Source organism: Gymnoscopelus braueri (assembly GCF_963280865.1).
Source record: "Gymnoscopelus braueri genome assembly, contig: SCAFFOLD_99, whole genome shotgun sequence".
Classification (NCBI taxonomy): Eukaryota; Metazoa; Chordata; class Actinopteri; order Myctophiformes; family Myctophidae; genus Gymnoscopelus; species Gymnoscopelus braueri.
The window spans coordinates 97,424-114,216 of record NW_027660693.1 but is presented as its reverse complement, the minus strand read 5'-3'; the positions used below and the strand labels follow the sequence as shown (position 1 = coordinate 114,216).

The 16,793-nt window shown below is 40.8% G+C and overlaps 1 protein-coding gene across 1 annotated transcript in view; it reads right to left on the bottom strand.

Annotated features, from left to right (window-relative positions):
* The window catches only part of LOC308081301 (NACHT, LRR and PYD domains-containing protein 3-like), a gene marked incomplete at its 3' end in the record, with an annotated part of 54,051 nt that extends 39,954 nt beyond the window's left edge, over positions 1-14,097 (bottom strand). The window contains exons 1-4 of the mRNA XM_080457684.1: positions 14,024-14,097; positions 11,887-12,166; positions 11,492-11,572; positions 9,117-9,200 (exon numbers count right to left, since the gene is read on the bottom strand). Of these exons, the coding sequence (XP_080313810.1) occupies positions 9,117-9,200; positions 11,492-11,572; positions 11,887-12,166; positions 14,024-14,065 (487 nt within the window). The 5' untranslated portion in view covers positions 14,066-14,097. The remainder of the gene's footprint in view (positions 1-9,116; positions 9,201-11,491; positions 11,573-11,886; positions 12,167-14,023) is intronic.
* Between the last annotated feature and the right edge of the window lie 2,696 nt (positions 14,098-16,793).

Sequence of the window (16,793 nt, the reverse complement as noted above, 5' to 3'; positions counted from 1 at the left end):
AGCCGGGACAGTCCATCAGCATTTCCATGGAGCTTAGTACTTTTATATTCAATTGTGTACGTGTGCGTTCCTAAGCATAAAGCCCATCTCTGTATGCGTGCCACTGCCATGGCGGGAACACCTTTTCGGGGACTAAAGATGTATACTAGGGGCTGGTGATCAGTAATCAAAGTGAAATGTTGTCCATAGAGGTACTGATTACACTTTTTCACACCCCATACCAAGCTCAAAGCTTCTCTGTCAATTTGTGCATAATTGCATTCAGCAGATGTTAAGGACCGAGAAGCAAAAGCAATTGGTCTCTCTGAGCCATCAGGCATCCTATGTGATAATACAGCCCCTATGCCATATGGTGACACATCGCAAGCCAGGCGCAGAGGAAGGCATGGGTCATAGTGTGTCAACACTTCATTGGAGGTTATCAGTTGCTTTGCTGCTGTGAACGCCTGTGCACACTCCTTGGTCCACCTCCATTTGGTGTCCTTTTGCAGCAGTGCATTCAGTGGCTGTAACACAGTTGAGAGATTTGGCAAGAAGCAATGGTAGTAGTTAATTAAACCTAGAAATTTGATCTTGTGAAGGCCCTGTCTGTCAATTTTGTGTCCACAGTACTCAATGGAGGCTTGGAAGAACTCACATTTCTTCTTATTAGCTCTCAGGCCATACTCCTCCAGCCTTGTTAGAACAGCCTCTAGGTTTGCCAAATGAGTGGTAGTATCTGGGCCAGTCACAATAATGTCATCTAGGTAACACTGAGTGCTTGGTATTCCTTGCAACACCTGGTCCATGGCCCGCTGCCAAATCGCTGGGGCACTAGTAATGCAAAACACTAGTCTAATATACTGGTACAGGCCCGTATTTATGGTCAAATATTTCCGTGAAGACTCTTCCATTTCCATTTGTAGATAGGCCTGTGCAAGGTCAATCTTTGAGAAACGCTCACCGTGTGACAAAGATGCAAAAATATCATCTATACGTGGGAGTGGGTACTGCTCTGCATGTATTACAGGATTCAATGTCACTTTAAAATCCCCTCAAATCCTTACTTTGTCAGTTGTCTTTTTGCCCACAGGTACTATAGGCGTTGCCCATTCAGCCCAATCCACCTTGGATAATATTCCTTTGTCCACTAGTTGTTGGAGCTCGGCTTCCACTTTAGGGCGTAAGGCATATGGGACAGGACGAGCTTTGTGAAATGTTGGCGTTGCATTGTTCTCAAGCTCAATCCGTGCCTTGATGTGTTTTAGGGTACCGATGCCCTCTCTGAACACTTGAGCATGTTTATCCATTATCCGTGTCAGTTGCACGTCTGCACACAGATTTTCCTCCTTGGTGGCGATTTGCATGGCCTTTATATCATGCCAGTTCAGACGGATGTGCCTCAACCACTGTCGTCCGAAAAATGGCACGGCTCCATACTTAAGTACATACAACTCAAGGTTACCGCTTTGGCCCTCATATGTCACTTTCACCTTCAGTTTTCCCAGTGGAGTGATCCGCTCACCTGTGTATGTTTTCAGTCTCACACTGGTGTGTTTCAGTTTCAGTTTAGGGAAATGCTCCTTGTAGTCTTGTAAGGATATGAGAGACAGTGCAGATCCAGTATCCAGTTCCATTTTGAATGGCACTCCATTAACTTTAGGTGTCAGCCATATGACTTCATTGTCATCATCTTCTGTGGACTATAAATCAAGACAGGACAAATTCTCTTCATTTGAATCCTCTGAGTCTGTCTCTGTTACTTCATGCACTTTTGGCTGCTCTTTCCTGTTCTCTTCCCTTGTCTATCACTGCACCTTATTTACACATTTTCTGTATGTGTCTGAAGCAGGGCTGTGTTTTCTCATTGCGTTGGTTTGTTTGGAACTTGTGCACTGATCTTGCTTCATTGTGTTTGCCTTGTAACTCACTTGCATCCTTTGTTGCCGTTTCCATTGATATGGCTATTTCCAATTTACCAGCTAGTGTTAGTTTGTCTTCAGTCAGGAGACGTTTCTGGATGCCTTTATCGTGCATCCCACACACAAATCTGTCTCTCAGAGCGTCCGATAGCCCCTCCCCAAACTGACAATGCTCTGTTAACCTAGGGAGCTCTGCAATGTACTCCAATATGGTCTCAGACTGTCATTGATTCCTTGTGTGAAATCGAAAACGTTCTGCTATCAGCAATGGCGTCGGCGTTCAAATACTCATTATGCAAATTACAGAATGTCCCATTTCACAAGTTTTCAAATGTATAAAAACCTTTTGAAAATAGCAGATCTACAAGCTCACAATGCGTCGCATGATCTCGCATCGCGACACGTTGTGAGCTTGTACATCTGCTATTTTCAAATGGCCAAATTGTATATAGGGCTGAAGTGGTTAATGTATGTTTTGTAGTAATCTAAATCTACAAAGTAACTAGTAACTAAAGTTTTAAAAGAATTGTAGTGGAGTAAAAGTACAATATTTGGATCTGAGATGTAGTGGAGTAGAATTTAAAGTATTGGAAATACTCAAGTGAAGTACAAATACCTCAAAATTGTACTTAAGTACAGTACTTGAGTAAATGTACTCATTTACTTTACACCACTGGTCAATACTAGCCATGTTTCATGGCTAGTTCAATATAAAACCTTTCATGGCTGGTTTTACTCTACCTTCATTCATTCAATATAAAACCTTTCATGGCTGGTTTTACTCTACCTTCATTCATTCAATATAAAACCTTTCATGGCTGGTTTTACTCTACCTTCATTCATTCAATATAAAACCTTTCATGGCTGGTTTTACTCTACCTTTATTCTGAGTTTTAGGAAAAGGTTCTTCGGTATCACATTAGTTTGTCTGCTAAATACTTTGGACATCTCTAGACAGCAGAAGCCAGTTGTGGAAGTCAAGAAAGTAATCCATTATCCATGCAAGTTTAACCTCAGCGAACTTGCAACATTCTGTTGCACGGGTGTCTGTTACTACAGATTATGCGTCGACATGTATAAATATTTTTTATCTCAGTATAAAAAATCAAGACAACACGTGGAGTCGTAGGCTACTCTTAATAATTAAAAGTTTGATTTCCCAGTAGACTTTTATTTTCATTTATTTTCGCCCCCCCCCCCCTAAAAATGGCCGTGCAGGGATGAGCTGTAGGGGGTGCTATGGGGGGTCGGCGACCCCTTAGTTCTGGCTGGGCTGCGGGGCTGGGAGCTCCACATGCACGCGCGAGCATGCACCGTCACCGTCAGCTGCGGTCTTTAACACTTTAAAGTTTAAACAATAGCCTTTTATATAAAACTAAAAGGAAAATAAAATAATTAATTAATTGAAACAAAAATAAAACCAACAAATTAACAATGCAACTAAATAATAAGATATAATTACATTAAAAATCACATGTTGAATACAGTATTTCAACTAGCACTGAGCTGATTGACTATGTGCACATGCGTGCACGTGCGCGTGCACGTGACGTCAGAAAATATAGCCCCCCTAGTTCAAAAATCCACAGCTCATCACTGGCCGTGCCCATTGGTTCACCGATCTGTCCATCAGCCCCCGCCCCGCCCCGCGCCCCTCCTCCTCCCCCAATGTGCAGCATTGAGAGCCCTGACTTCACAACATTTGGAGCGACGCCCACTGCACTCTGGTTGGTTGGGGAAATGAAACACTTCCTATGCCAGGAACGTCAACAGGCTGGTCCAGGCTCTTATTTTTGAGCAAAACGAGAACGAAAACAAAAGCCTGGAGATCGAGGCTAGTGTCGCCCAAGCGTGCCATCTCAGCCAATCTTTTATTTTATCCATAATAATGAAAATAGTCTATGATGCCTTAATGTCACTGCAGAGGCTCAGACGCACCTCCAGTATCTGCACGGTATTCATTTATAATAGCCTACTGTAGGCTACTGTATATTGATCACATGAACACCACACACAATAGCCTAATATTTACCATCTGATGAGGAAACTAGTGGATGAAAGCTGTGTCCAGGAGAGCCATTCCCCATTCCGACGTTGGACAGTGATATATTATTCCAAAATGAACTAATTTAATCAATAAGTAATCAATAAGCTCTAGTCCATAATCGGATAGCAGCGTTCCACTTGTAGCTATGCCCTGGATGTCAACATCATCTTTTTAACTCGGTCAAGGTGAGCAATGTTCAGTAGAAAAGGCTTATATAATCCTTTCCATGTTTATAGTTTATTATCTGGTGGTGGGGTTAGCTGTAAACTTATTTAGTCTCATCAAGCTCGCGACGCGTTGTGAGCTTGTAGATCTGCTATTTATTTTTTAAATCTTGAAATAAAATGTGGAATATTTGGAAGATTTCTAAAACATTCTAACAACAGAAATCTACTACGGGGCTCCAGCTGGCACAAAACATTTTCAGATGGGAGTTATAGGGACAAATTAGCCTACATTAATTTGGGGGTCCATGACATAAATATTTGAGAATCACCAGTTAAAATAATTGAACAATTGTGAAGCAAGCCCAAATAAGCAACTACACTTTAGAAACAAGCCCAAAAAACTGCACCCCGCAACTACCAATATTAACAAGCAACTTCACAGAAAAATAAGCCCAAATTCCCTTATAATAAGCGGACATGGCAACACTGCTCGGTACGGTGAAGTTGAAGTTGGATTTTCATTTCCTGTTGCCTTTTATGGTGTGAAAAGGGGAGTGGAACAATGCAAATTAACTTCTCGGGAACGCGCTTGACGTTTTACGACCAGCTGGCAGCCGTCATAATATACACTGATCCGCACGTTTGAGGCATCTACACCCCTTTGTGAATTGCAAGTCAGTTTGTGCTTAAATGAAGTTCATAAAGGAGGTCGTATTTTCAGTAAGCACAAACTGACCTGCAATTCTCAAAGGGGTTTGTATATCCCTGAGATGTGCGTATGACCAGGTGTAGGACATGATTAATCTGGAAGGCTGCATCCAACAGCATCCAACTTCAACGTCACCGTGCTGAACAGTGTTGCCATGTCCGCTTATTATAAGCAAATTTGGGCGTATTTTTCTGTAAAGTTGGTTGTAAATATTGGTAGCTGTGGGGTGCAGTTTTTTGGGCTTGTTTCTAAAGTGTAGTTCATTATTTGGGCTTGCTTCACAATTGTTCAATTATTTTAACCAGTGGTTCTCAAATATTTTTATGTCATGGACCCCCAAGTTAATATGTAGGCTAATTTACCCCTATAACCCCCATCTGAAAATGTTTTGTGCCAGCTGGAGCCCCTTACCAGATTTGTGTTGATAGAATGTTTAAAAAATCTTCCAAATATTCCACATTTTATTTCAATTTGTTTTGAAAATAGCAGATCTACAAGCTCACAACGCATCGCATCACGAAGCGCTGTGAGCTTGTAGATTGGATTGTAGATCGGCTATCTCCAATGTATACAGTATATCATTTCAATGTATACAGTATATATAGGTTTACAGTTCTCATATGGCATATGGTTTACAGTTCTTTTGGGCTTATTTTCATAGACCTGGTTGCTTATTTCTCTCACAAAATCTGGCAACCGGTGCTGCAGGAGTTAAAGGAGCATTTCACCCCTGGAAGCAGTTTTCGGTCTTTTAATGAAGTTTAGGACTCAAGAAACAAGATCCTGTTTTTTTTTGTGTGTAAAATCTGTATTTTTAGATATCTAGTAATCTTTGCGTAATCTTCGCGTCTTCGTGACGTTATTTACGTCACGAGAGCTAGGTCTCATTCCTTTCCGCACTACATGTCTCGGCGCGTCTCAGTCAGACCAGCTCCAAAGACAGCCCCCGTAACACTTTGTTCAACCTTCTTTCCCCACTCGGCCACTCCCATTAGCTGCGGCCAGCGGGCAACCCCCCTTGCAGAGTGAGGCATTACTTTACCTGAGTTATCTTCTGATAGTTGTACTTGAATGTTGACATGAAATAATAATCCTGTGTAGTGTTTCATAAGCGCAAGCGTGAAAGAATCCAAATACAACGTGGAGCGACGCGACGGTAAACAAACACTGTGAAAGGCTAGGATCATAATATCAAGGATTCGACAGTTATGTCGCTACTACACGGAAGTAGAACGGCTAAAGATACCAAGGATTTGTCAGTGATGTGACATCACTAACGAATCCTTGAACATGAAGGATGAGATGGACGCTTTTGACTTCCAGTGTTGCCAGATATTGTGAAAGAAATAAGAAACCAGGTCTATGAAAACAAGCCCAAAAGAAGATAACTAAGCCAAGAGCACTTTAAACCTAGACATGGGATATTATATATTTGAAAAAATGCTGATCTACAAGCTCACAACACGTTGCGATGTTACCCATTGTGAGCTTGTAGATCTGCTATTTTCCAAAAAATCTTGAGGGGAAAAAAGTGCAAAATGTGGAGTATTTTTTTATCGTTTTAACAACACATATTTGGCACAAATTATAATTTCAGATGGGGGTCCGTGGAAAAATACATGAACATGTTTGAGAACTACTGGTTTAAACAACAATCAAAACATTTGGAAGGATACAAGCCCAAATATCAACTACATTTTAGAAAGAAGCCGCTTATAATAAGCAGACATGGCAACACTGAACACTGGCACACATGTTGTGTGTTGTCATTGAAGATCACGCCCACAGGCAGCCTCCACTCCCCCACAAGGAGGTGCAGTGCACCAAAGCATTATGGTCATTGTAGTATTGCAGCGTTCCAGTCAAATCCTAGTCAAACACACATATTTCATTATTTTTCTGGCCATAGGGTGCACATTCTAAATTGTTCTACTGTTATCTACTACAAATACTATTAACATTGAGTGATTGCAGTTTCTTCCAGGGGTGAAATGCTCCTTTAACTTCTCGTCCAAACTTACAGATGTCGGCCGCATTGCCTTGACACTGACAGACAACTTGAACATCATTCTGATCTGTCTGGAAGCGAGTCCCACTATTGCTCGATGGATCAGCTGAACGTAATGTGTAATGTTTACAAGGTTTAACCCCGCCAGCAAATAATAGACTATAATAACCTGGAAAGGATATTTTATAAGCCTTTTCTACTGAACATTGCTCATGTTTACCGAGGTAAAAAGATGATGTTGAAATCCAGGGCATACAAGTGGAACGCTGCTATCCGATTATGGACCAGAGCTTATTGATTACTTATTGATTAAATTAGTTAATTTTGGATTAATATATCACTGTCGGAATGGGGAATGGATCTTCTGGACACAGCTTTCATAAACTAGTTTTCTCATCATATGGTAAGATGTATTAGGCTATTGTGTGTGGTGTTCATGTGATCAATATACAGTAGCCTAGCCGACAGTATTATGAATTAATACCCGCGGAGCGAAAACTGGAGGTGCGTCTGTGCCTCTGCAGTGACATTATGGCATCATAGCCAATTTTCATTATTCGATATTATTTGTGTTTTAGCAATTTACAGTAGCAGGAAAGATAACCAGGCACTCAAATGAGTAAAAAGTCTGAAACAAACTATATTATCTAAATAAGAAAAAGAGGTTGCGCATCAACAATGGGTTCTCAGTGGAGTGCTAGACCCAAACTCAGTATACATATAAAAAAAGGAATTAAAAAAATTCCAAAAAGGTAGCACATCCAAAGAAATTGGATAAATTGAACGCTTACGCGTTCAATTTATTGGTGTGCCAATAAAAAAAGTGGAAATGTGAGTAATTTGTCCTCCATTTAATTGAATTTTTTTGGATGTGCTACCTTTTTGGATTTTTTTTAATTCCTTTTTTTATATGTAAACTATATTATCTCTAGGTGCTCAGGGCTTAATTTGTGCCGGAGCTCGACTCCAGAACCTGCCTGCTGCGCTCCGGGAAATCTAGGAGGTGTTCTGTCACCTCACGCAGTGACCTGAACTCTAGATGTGAGGGCCACGTAGCAACCTGAACTCTAGATGTGAGGGTCGCGTAGCAACCTGAACTCTAGATGTGAGGGTCGCGTAGCAACCTGAACTCTAGATGTGAGGGCCACGTAGTGACCTGGACTCTAGATGTGAGGGCCAGATAGTGAACTGAACTCTAGATGTGAGGGCCACGTAGCAACCTGAACTCTAGATATGAGGGCCACGTAGCAGCTCAAACACTAGATGTGAGGAGCACGTAGCAGCCTGAATTCTAGATGTGAGGGCCACGTAACGTTCTGAACTCTAGATGTTAGGAACACATATCAGCCTGAACTCTAGGTGTTTGGACCATCTAGAAGCTTGAACTCTAGATGTGAGAGCCACGTAGTGACTTTATCTCTGTTGCGCTCCGGGAAATCTAGGAGGTGCTTAATTTTTGCCGGAGCTCGACTCCAGAACCTGCTTGCTGCGCTCCAGGCAATCTAGAAGGTGTTCTCTCACCCCAACGTAACATCCTGAACTCTAGATGTTAGGGCCATATATCAGCCTGAACTCTAGATGTGAGGGCCACGTAGCAGCCTGAACTCTAGATGTGAGGGCCACGTAGCAGCCTGAACTCTAGATGTGAGGGCCACGTAGCGACCTGAACTCTAGATGTGAGGGCCACGTAGCAGCCTGAACTCTAGATGTGAGGGCCACGTAGCGACCTGAACTCTAGATGTGAGGGCCACGTAGCAGCCTGAACTCTAGATGTTAGGGCCACGTAGCGACCTGAACTCTAGATGTGAGGGCCACGTAGCAGCCTGAACTCTAGATATGAGGGCCACGTAGCGACCTGAACTCTAGATGTGAGGAACACGTTTCAGCCTGAACTCTAGATTTGAGGGCCACGCAGCAGCCTGAACTCTAGATGTGAGGGCCACTCAGCAGCTTGAACTCTATATGAGGGCCACGTAGTGACCTGAACTCTAAATGTGAGGGCTACATAAAGGCCTGAACTCTAGATGTGAGGGCCACGTAGTGACCTGAACTCTAGATGTGAGGGCCGTGTAGCAGCCTGAACTCTAGATGTGAGGGCCACGTAGCAGCTTGAACTCTAGATTTGAGGGCCACGTAGCAGCCTGAACTCTAGATGTGAGGGCCACCTAGCTACATGAACTCTAGATGTGAGGGCCGCTGCTATTTTTGGCTAATGTTCCCCTAGAAAATGGATTCTGGGGTTCAAGTGGTTTATTGAATACATCTATTCATAATGTCATCTCACCTTCAGCTGTAGAGACTCTTGTACTTGTTGACGTTGAACTTGGTGGGTCAGCGTCTGTAGCTTCATGCTGGTCTGATGTTACAACTATTGTGTAAGAAAAGACAACAGACATAAGAAATCTGCTATTACCTCCCAGTAATTATCCTGACATTAGATTGATATTATTTGAGTTTTAGCAATTTACAGTAGCAGGAAAGATGACCAGGCACTCAAATGAGTAAAACGTCTGAACCAAACTATAATAACGTCTGGGTGCTCAGGGCTTGATTTGTGCCGGAGCTCGACTCCATAACCTGCGTGCTGCGTTCCGGGTAAATCTAGAAGGTGTTCTCACACCTCACATAGTGACCTGAACTCTAGATATGAGGGCCAAGTAGTGACCTGAACTCTAGATCTGAGGGCCTCATAGAGACCTGAACTCTAGATGTGAGGGCCACGTAGTGACCTGAGCTCTAGATGTGAGGGCCTCGTAGCAACCTGAACTCTAGATGCGAGGGCCACTGCTATTCTAGGCTAATATTCGCCTTAGAATATGGATTCTGGGGTTCAAGTGGTTTATTGAATACATCTATTCATAGTGTCATCTCACCTTCAGCTGTAGAGACTTTTGTACTTGTTGACGTTGATCTTGAATTTGGTGGGTCAGTGTCTGTAGCTTCATGCTGGTCTGTTGTTACAACTATTGTGTCAGAAAAGAGAACATACATAAGAAACCTGATATTACCTCCCAGTAATTATCTTGACATTAGAATGATTTTATTTGAGAGAAATGTACAGTAGCAGGAAAGATAACCAGGCACTGAAATGAGTAAAAAATCTGAGACAAACTATAATAACGTCTGGATGCTCAGGGCTTCATTTGTACCGGAGCTTGACTCAAGAGCCTGCCTGCTGCGCTACAGGAAATGTAGGAGGTGTTCTGTCACCTCAGATGCATGTACCATTTTTATGTATACATTTTTATTTAGCTTTCACATTTCCCCTCAATTTCCCTTCCAGTGATTGAAAAGGACCATGGATGAAATGAAACTGCCTATGTTTGTAAATCACCACAATAACCACTATTATTCACTGTTCGAAAAAATGGTTGCGTCTGTGAGCCAGATGATCTGACTCCTACACTCACTACATTAGTTACAGAGGGCTCTGCAAATAACTCAAAGGCCCCGCCTCCCCCATGTCAAAGCAAGGCCCTGCCTCCCCCTCATGTCAACGCTAGGCCCCGCCTCCCCCTCATGTCAAAGCAAGTTCCAGCAGCTATAACAGAAATATGAATGTCACCTCTGTCTAATTAATTATTAAACTATGATAATAATGGTTTACCAACAACGTACATCAAAATATTAGACATTTCAGATTATAAAAACAATAAACAGTCTTTCATTTCATTAAGTGTGAGTGGAGGACCAACATCTCATGATATAAGGTGTATTGATATTAAAGTAGTTCCATTTGTATACACTGTGTGCGGTGTTGGGCAATATTACTCTATTAGATAAGTAATATGTTACTAATTACTTATCATTCCTTCTAAAAAGCAATAATGATAAATGGACTGCATTTATAAAGTGCTTTTCTCCAAAGCACTTTACAATACAATGTACTTCACATTCACTTATTCACACACACATTCAGACATACATTCAGACATTCACACACATGCACACACACACACACACACACACACACACACACACACACACACACACACACACACACACACACACACACACACACACACACACACACACACACATACGCACACGCACACGCATACATTCGGATTCCAAGACGGCCGCTCTACCTCCTGAGCCACTGCCGCTCACAATAATAAAAGAGCCACATACGGAGGAACACAGACCTGCACATACTGTATAGTATGAATCATAACTTTGCGTGATGGCGCATGCTTAAAAAGAACAGATCTACCAGGGAGTGTGTGTGCACAGTTTCGCAGCGACCGGGCCAACGGTGCCGGAGATTTGGTGGTAACACACAGACAGGACGGACGGACGGACGGACGGACGGACAGGGGCGAAAACATACTCTCTCGCCATGCCTTTCGGCCTGGCGGAGACAATGATACAGAGAAGAGAGAACGCTTTTATCTCGGTCAGAAACTAAAACAAATCACATTCATTTTAATGAGTAAAGCAGCATTACTTGGATCAGTAATGTGTAATAATATTACTGTTTTAGCTGCTATAATATATTACACTACTTGTTACTGCATGGGTAAAGTAATTATATTAACGGTAATATATTACTAAGTTACATGTTATTGCCCAACACTGGCTGTGTGTTTCTACAGACTACAGGTAAATAGTGTAAACCGACCAGACAGTTGAATCAGTTTATTGAACACATCTATTCACCTTCAGTTGTAGAGACTCCCCTCGTTGTAGAAGTTGTTGGTGGGTCAGCGTCTGTAGCTTCATGCTGCTCTGATGTTACAACTATTGTGTCAGAAAAGACAACAGACTTGTATAATAAACCTGCTATTACCTGGCAGTAATTACATTAAATTACATTGATTATGCACGTACGTGTGTGTGTGTGTGTGTGTGTGTGTGTGTGTGTGTGTGTGTGTGTGTGTGTGTGTGTGTGTGTGTGTGTGTGTGTGTGTGTGTGTGTGTGTGTGTGTGTGTGTGTGTGTGTGTGTGTGTGTGATGGATATTAATGAATTGCACCTGCTGTTCATATCCAATTACAACATAGTTTCAGTAGGTTTATCATGTAAACCTACTGTATGCAGCCTCTCTTCACCTACCTTGGGATGTGTCTGGAAACTTGTCCACTAGATCATTCCTGTGGATCTTCTTCAGAACATTCACCACGATCCTCTGAGCTGCATCACTGGAGTAGCGCCTCACCATCAGATGAGCGATGGTCCTCTTGCCCTCCACATTCGGGGGTCTCTTTGAGATCGGAGCCAGGCCTTCAAGGACATCAGGGTGCCGCAAATGTAACTTGAATGCCTCGAACTCCAAGTATACCAGCTTATCCAGAGTTTTCAAGATGTGTTTCTCAAGTGGCTCAATGGTTGAGTCCTGGTACAAACAGAGGATGATAACATCTCAGCTTCATTCTCTTCATGTGTTCGTTATGAACAGACTGAACACAAGCTTAACCATGCTTTATATACATTAGCAAATACATATTAATGTACAATTATACATGCAATGTTTCTAAAACATATTAGGATTAATTATTTAATACATATATATATATATATATATATATATATATATATATATATATATATATATATATATATATATATATATATATAGGCACATGTAGGTCAGTGAAAGCAGCATTAGGGGCCTTGTCCACAGAGAATGAAGACAGTCCATGTTTACATTGTTTCAGTGAAGCTATTTGTGCTAATATAAAAACAATAATAACAAAGCACAACATAATACACAATAATGCACAAGATTTTTTTTTTAAATCACACCCAGTGTGAAGTGAGTGGTGCCTTTGATGAGTGTAGAACTTTCCAGTACACTTCCAAGTATTATTATTATTATTATTACAATTGTTGCATGAATATTACCTGCTTATGTAGGGTTCTAGCGCCACCCAGTGGGTGTTAGTATTGAGCGCAGGACTGTGTGATTTACGGGTAATGCGACGTCACTTCCGGTTTCGCGGAAGTTTATTTCATTTAGTTTCTTTATTTAGGCGGATTAGCGTGTGTATCTGCATGAGGAAAGTGTTGTCTAAGTGACTGAGTGATTTATATGTTTACTGTGTAATTTTCAGAGGGATAAGTTAGTAGTTTGACAATATATACAGCAGTAACGATGTGGACTGCGCATGCGTCTGTGTGACGACTTCCGGCTTTAGTTCCGATGTTGTTGTAACTGCGACATTCGTTTGCAAGCAGCCGACCGACCAACGTTGTGTATAAACATGAGCGTGTTTACACGACGTTTTCTTATTTATTCCTGATATGTTACAGTTTGTGTGTATTATATTTCATGTCAGTAATTGTTGTTGTATTGTTTTCTGTGTTTGTTTGCAGGTTTACAACCTAACAAATAGAGTGTAGAGTGTAGATGTGTGAGTGAGTTGTGTGTTTTAGACAACATCAATAAATCTGAAAAAGCACTTGTTTGAGTCGTGTCCGCTAAAGTTGGTTGCTTGACAACCCTGTGCGAGGGAGATCTATCAGATAGGAGGTGTAATTGGTAGATAAACGTACAATGAGTTAATTTCATAAAGTTATATGAACTAGAGGAACAATGTTAAATCCCTGTCCATTCATTTCAAGGCTGCTCAACAGGAACACAGAGGGGGCGGGGCTTAAGCAATTACAACCTTTCCCTTTTGGCCGTCTAAGAGCACCTGCTAAGTTTGGGAAGTTTAGCATGCTGGGAACTGGAGTTATGGCTGTTTAAAGACCTGCCAATAGGAACACAGAGGGGACGGGGCGTGTGTGTGTGTGTGTGTGTGTGTGTGTGTGTGTGTGTGTGTGTGTGTGTGTGTGTGTGTGTGTGTGTGTGTGTGTGTGTGTGTGTGTGTGTGTGTGTGTGTGTGTGTGTGTGTGTGTGTGTGTGTGTGTGAGCACTATGGTCATGATATGGAAAGTGCTCCTCAGCTCAAAAGGCGTTCTCTGTGGATAAGCCCCTCATAGTTTAAATACTGTTACTGTATGAATGTAGAACTTTGCATTAGATGGGAGTCCAGCCGCATTAGATGAGGCTGGACTGCTATGAGCGTGCATGTGTGCAAATGCACATATAAATTAAAACGTCAGATACAATAGAGTATCCTATTAAGGACTGGTTTCTTTGAATTAAAAAACAATACTAATGTCTTCGTTCTTACAGTGAATGTCTACAATGTAATGAAATACTGAACTCTGATCTTAAATTAGTTTATTGTATAAATAAACATACCATTTGATGTGTCCTCCCTGTGACTGATAGCGGGTTCCCCATTCTTCCTGGCTGCTTCTTCTAATGGTTCTGGTGACAGACAACAACAAAACAAAAGTGACATTTATACTAACTGTGTACTTGTGTTCATACAGCAGACATCCCACCCTGGAAAAATCATGGAAAAATCCAGCGTGCCACGTTGTGAGCTTGTAGATCGGCTATTCTGCTTTGACTATTATCTCCAAGACAGCCTCAAGCTTTTACTCAAGTAATTTAAATTTTAGGACTTACACAAGTATTTGGTATATTTATAACTGTCATTCCACTACGTTTCAAAGACAGATATTGTACTTTTGACTCTTTAATACTACATTTCTAGGAAGGGTAAAAGTGCATTATGAATTAACCACTTAAGTCCTGTTTCAAATAATGAAAATAGAAGACATGTTGTGAGCTGATGTGTGTAGATCTATATAAATCTACTTCACTTTCATAAGAGCTAAAATGTGAATTAATAGCGCCATATTTTATGATTTCCTTTTTTTATATGAATAATAACTTTTACTCAAGTAATTTTGATTTTAGGTTACTGTTACAGTACCATCTTGTTTTTTCAGGAAAACAGCTAATCCTCAGGCTCACAACTGCGACGTGTTGTGAACTTGTAGATCAGCTATTTTGGAACAAGCTTTACGAATCAACATTTCACTTCCATAAACACTTTCTATGTGAATTAATAGCTCAATGTTTAAACTGTGAACTGTATCTTCCAAGACAACAGGCAATGGTACTCCAGTGTAATAGTGATGGACATAAAATAATAGAACTACAGTATTGATTTATAATTTTGCAGGTGCTCAGATTGTGTTTACTAAAGAGCAGAGAGACATGGAGACTCCTGTTCCTGAACAAAAACTATAGCAATGATTACAGTGTAACAGAGAGATCCTCTGTTACTTACTATATGTTTGCAAATGTATTGTAACCCTTATTCATGATGTTTGAGCACTTTAGATCTTTGCACAGTGTAATTTGCACTATCATGACCCATTTGGGTCATTGTTTAATGTTAGGAACAGTATAAGCCAGTAGTGAAAAGGGAAAACGTGTATTTATGAATTAACAATTTAAGCCCGGTTTCAAATAGTTAAAATAGAAGACACGTTGTGAGCTTCACTTTTAAAAAAGGCTAAATGTGAATTAATTGCAGCATTTTTCTCATTTCCTTTTTTAATATGAATAAGAACTTTAGGATTAGCTGGATGGATGGCGCAGTGGTAGCATAATTTAGGTACTAGCCTATTATAGCTTGTAGATTAGTTTTGTTTTAAACTGTGAAGTGTTCACTCAAAGACACCCTGAATGCAAGTACCAAAGATACTCAAGTTTCTAAACCTGCCCCCATCCTATGTATATACTGCATGTCTATAGTCAAGTATGTTTCATGGATTCCATTTCTTATGATTATTAAGAAATGGTCTGCAGGAAGTCATAGTCATATTTTTTCCCCCGACCCCCGCTCAAGTGGTTTGCTCCGTACATTTGACGTAAACCACTTAAAAAAAAAGCCGGGCGGGAATACGTCAATAGAATGCAAGCAGGTGGATTCTACTGGCAGGTGAAATGGAGAGAAAACTAAACAAAAAAGTAAAGGCTGATGCGAAGAAAGTACGAGCTAAAAACCGAAAATGTCTGGAGGCTGATGCGGGGAAATGTTTAAAAATAACAAAGATGTTTGCCCAGCAGCAGTCTGCTGAAAAGAGTGTTAATGTCGGTCCATAGTGCTGCTGTCAGTGCTAGCACTTGTAGCACCGCTGCTACAACACGTCGCATCGTGATTCGTGACGCGTTGTGAGCTTGTAGATCTACTATTTTCAAATAGCCGATGTATACAGTAGGTTTAAAGAGCTCATGTGGCCCATAGTCGCTTCTTTTGGGCTTGTTTTCCTAGACCTGGTTGTTTGTTTCTCTCATAGAACCTGGCAACACTGCCCGTAGCAGACAGTTGTTGGTGGCTGGTTTTGCGTGTTTCTCTGTGGAGTGTGAAGCTGTATATTAAGTGTAACAAATAATCGTATGCATGTAGGCAATGTGTAGATCATTTGATCGACAAGTGAGCGCTATGATATTAAACATGGACTGTGACGAGGTCGCCGTAAAATGGAGCTACTGACGTGACCTATAAATGGAGCAATAGTAAAGAATAGGTTCCTATGTATATTCGTGAAATATGAACATCTACAATGGTTCAATAATAATTAGCATGGATTATTACAAACGAAAAACATCTACCATTTTAAATTGGTCTAGTAACTAATCAGGATGCAAAAGCAGCAACCATGCAGAGCTAATTAACAATCAGATTAAATAGGCTAGCTAAAACGTTTGACAAGCAATAATCAAAATACAACTAACACAAATTATATTTTTCGTTTTGTTTTATATATATTTAGAACTCACTATTATTACTGTTGCAATGTTATTTAAACAGTAAACCTATCTGGCCTAAAATAAAATATAAAGTAGAACAAATAAAGTAAAATCAAGCAAAAATAAGAATTAAATAACATAACCCTAACCTAACCCTAATCCTAACTCTACAACCGAAATAAAGTCACCAAAAAACAAAAAGAAACGAACACAATCCGCCAATTAACCGCAATTTTGTTTTTTTTAAATAAAATATAAAACAGAGTTGCATGGATTGTATTCAGAACTCACCAATTCAAAATGTTGTGTGTAAACTCTGCATTCTGGACAGGAAAGATCTCCTCAAATGAGACAACCT